This window comes from Botrytis sinoallii, assembly GCF_014898435.1.
Source record: "Botrytis sinoallii strain Bc 23 chromosome Unknown BSIN_005, whole genome shotgun sequence".
Taxonomy (NCBI): domain Eukaryota; kingdom Fungi; phylum Ascomycota; class Leotiomycetes; order Helotiales; family Sclerotiniaceae; genus Botrytis; species Botrytis sinoallii.
The window spans coordinates 929,723-931,955 of NW_024066032.1; the positions used below are offsets into that span (position 1 = coordinate 929,723).

Consider the following 2,233-nt stretch of genomic DNA (forward strand, 5'->3'; position numbering starts at 1 on the left):
ATCGGTCCTGGTGGTCTGAATATGAGACAAGGCAGCAATTCAACAAGCTTGGAATCTTGGATGTAAAATGTCCTAAGTTTGTGAGGACACCAAACTTATTAGAGTTTGAAGGCAAGCTACGCTCCAGTACCTATGTCAGTGTTAATGTGTGATCATTACCCCGTGATTCATGACTAAGCAAGCTTACCTCATCGCTAAACTCAAACTTCACGTCCATCAACTTGACTCGAAACATATGTTATTTGACAACGTTCGGGAGCTAAGATTACGAGATTAACTAATCTTTCGTAGGATGGGATTTTTCCTCATTCGCTTGGATATTTCACCCTCAACATTTTGCAGGCATGTTATGTTATGATCATCGCGCCTTCCTCCCCCAATTAACTAGCCCTCTCAGCGTCCCATGTATGGTGAATAAGAGAAGGCGAGACAATAACACTCACGATCCCTGACTAACCTCCCGATTTTATTGTCAAGAGACGTTATCCATACGACTGTGAACTCTCTCTTAATTCTAGTGATGATTCGAGCTTTGGATGCACAGGAATTACAGTGCAAGCATGATACGACCTGTTGACTGGCAAAAGTTATTACCCAATTCGGTTTGAATCTACACTGGATGATGTTAACTTACTAGTCTCAAGGCTGGTCTGTCACATTTATAGAAAGAATTACACGAGGAATAATAGTTTAGTGCTATCCATTACCGCTCAAACCGCGGTTATCTCAACAAGGCAGGTGCGATTGTTATGTCAAGACTATTAGCCGGGGCAATCATATATAAAAACAGTCAATTTGTCGTCAAGTGCTGCCTGCGAGCTCTAATCACACCCACAAAGCACTGATCAGCAATCTTTTGCTGGTATCGAGTATCATGTTTCCCATAATGAAATCTCAAAAGAAAAAACAATAATCGCAAGGCACATAAATGGAACAATTTTCATAAAACAGAGACCGATATTAATGCATGTTGAGACTCTATGGCCATTATATCAACTATTCAATGTTCTATTGTTCATTTTTAGTCAAATTTTCTTTTCTTATTGAGGGAGGAGGCACCGAACGAAACGAACTCATAGTCGCCTTCAAACAACTTATGCGGCATCTGCACCTCTAATCCGGAAAGGCTGGTGACTATTGTCGGAAAGTCAGCACCAAGATAGATACGGTCGAATGGAGTGTCTACTTACTGTCAGTATCGGTTCCATTGTTGCAGATATCCCTAATCGAGCTTTCTTTCATTCCTAAGAATTTTCTCATGTTGATCATCTCTGCCTTTTCCGTATCTTCCACCACCTTCTCACAATTCTTGGCGCCTTTCAGTCTGAATCCTATGCGTCTAACTGCTCTGAATGCCTCCCAGTCATTTAGATCCTTGACTCTGTCGTATCCGTCCAGCTTTTGGGCGAACCTGTAACGCATGAATCTTGTAAAGTAAACACCGACATAGTGGTAGGAAGCTTTCCGGAAGTTGGTATTCTGAGGATCTTACACGAGACGCTGTTCAACATCTTCACGGGGTAAGAGACTGTGATCAAGGAGATGCAAGATGACTGGACATTTTTCGCACAGATTTTTCCACGGAAATCTAACCCAGTTATTGTTCATACCTGGTTGGGTAAGCCAGAGGCTTCATAGAATCTTCGTCTTTTGCTAGGAGGATGATATGCGTGCACGCTGCTCTATCTTGGCCATCGTTTCTAGTAATGCGACCTATTAGTATGTTATTGGTGGAGATCGAACTACAGGTTGAAATCGCACTCACAAACTGCCATCCGGTTGATAGACACTCATCCCTGGTGTCATCAGAACCATAGAAGAAGAATTAGTGGGGGCATTTGACGCCACGAGTACACGTTCGATCTTTAAGGAGCAGTTCCGGACTTGTTCGAGCAGCGACTCAGAAAATGCTTCATCGTTCCCAAGGTATAACAGCTGAACTGCTTTGGCAACTTGTTGATTCAAATGTATAAACATACCAAGAACATCTTTACAGGCTTGTGGAGCCATCGCGGCCAATACCATTGCCAAGGCAAACAACTTCCCAGACTTCAAGCATTAGGATAGGAAGAGAAAGTTTGAAAAATAATCTTGGTTTGTTCGGTGTTGACTCAGGATTATTGGCAGCTGAAGATCCCAGTTCTGTTGTAGACTTCTGGCTCGATTATCCGATGGATACTTCTGATGTAGGGACCGTTTCATAAGACTTTTACTCCCTGTAGTGACAAAGTTA

General features: G+C 42.5%; 1 protein-coding gene across 1 annotated transcript; it reads right to left on the minus strand.

Moving 5' to 3' along the window:
• Positions 1-1,021: 1,021 nt before the first annotated feature.
• EAF02_003473 (uncharacterized protein) lies at positions 1,022-2,010 on the minus strand (the record flags this gene model as incomplete). The annotated part of the gene is given in 5 exon segments (XM_038899521.1): positions 1,022-1,134; positions 1,191-1,479; positions 1,495-1,588; positions 1,611-1,700; positions 1,766-2,010. The coding sequence occupies 5 exon segments, from the start codon at positions 2,008-2,010 to the stop codon at positions 1,022-1,024; spliced, it is 831 nt and encodes a 276-aa protein (XP_038760448.1).
• Positions 2,011-2,233: the final 223 nt, after the last annotated feature.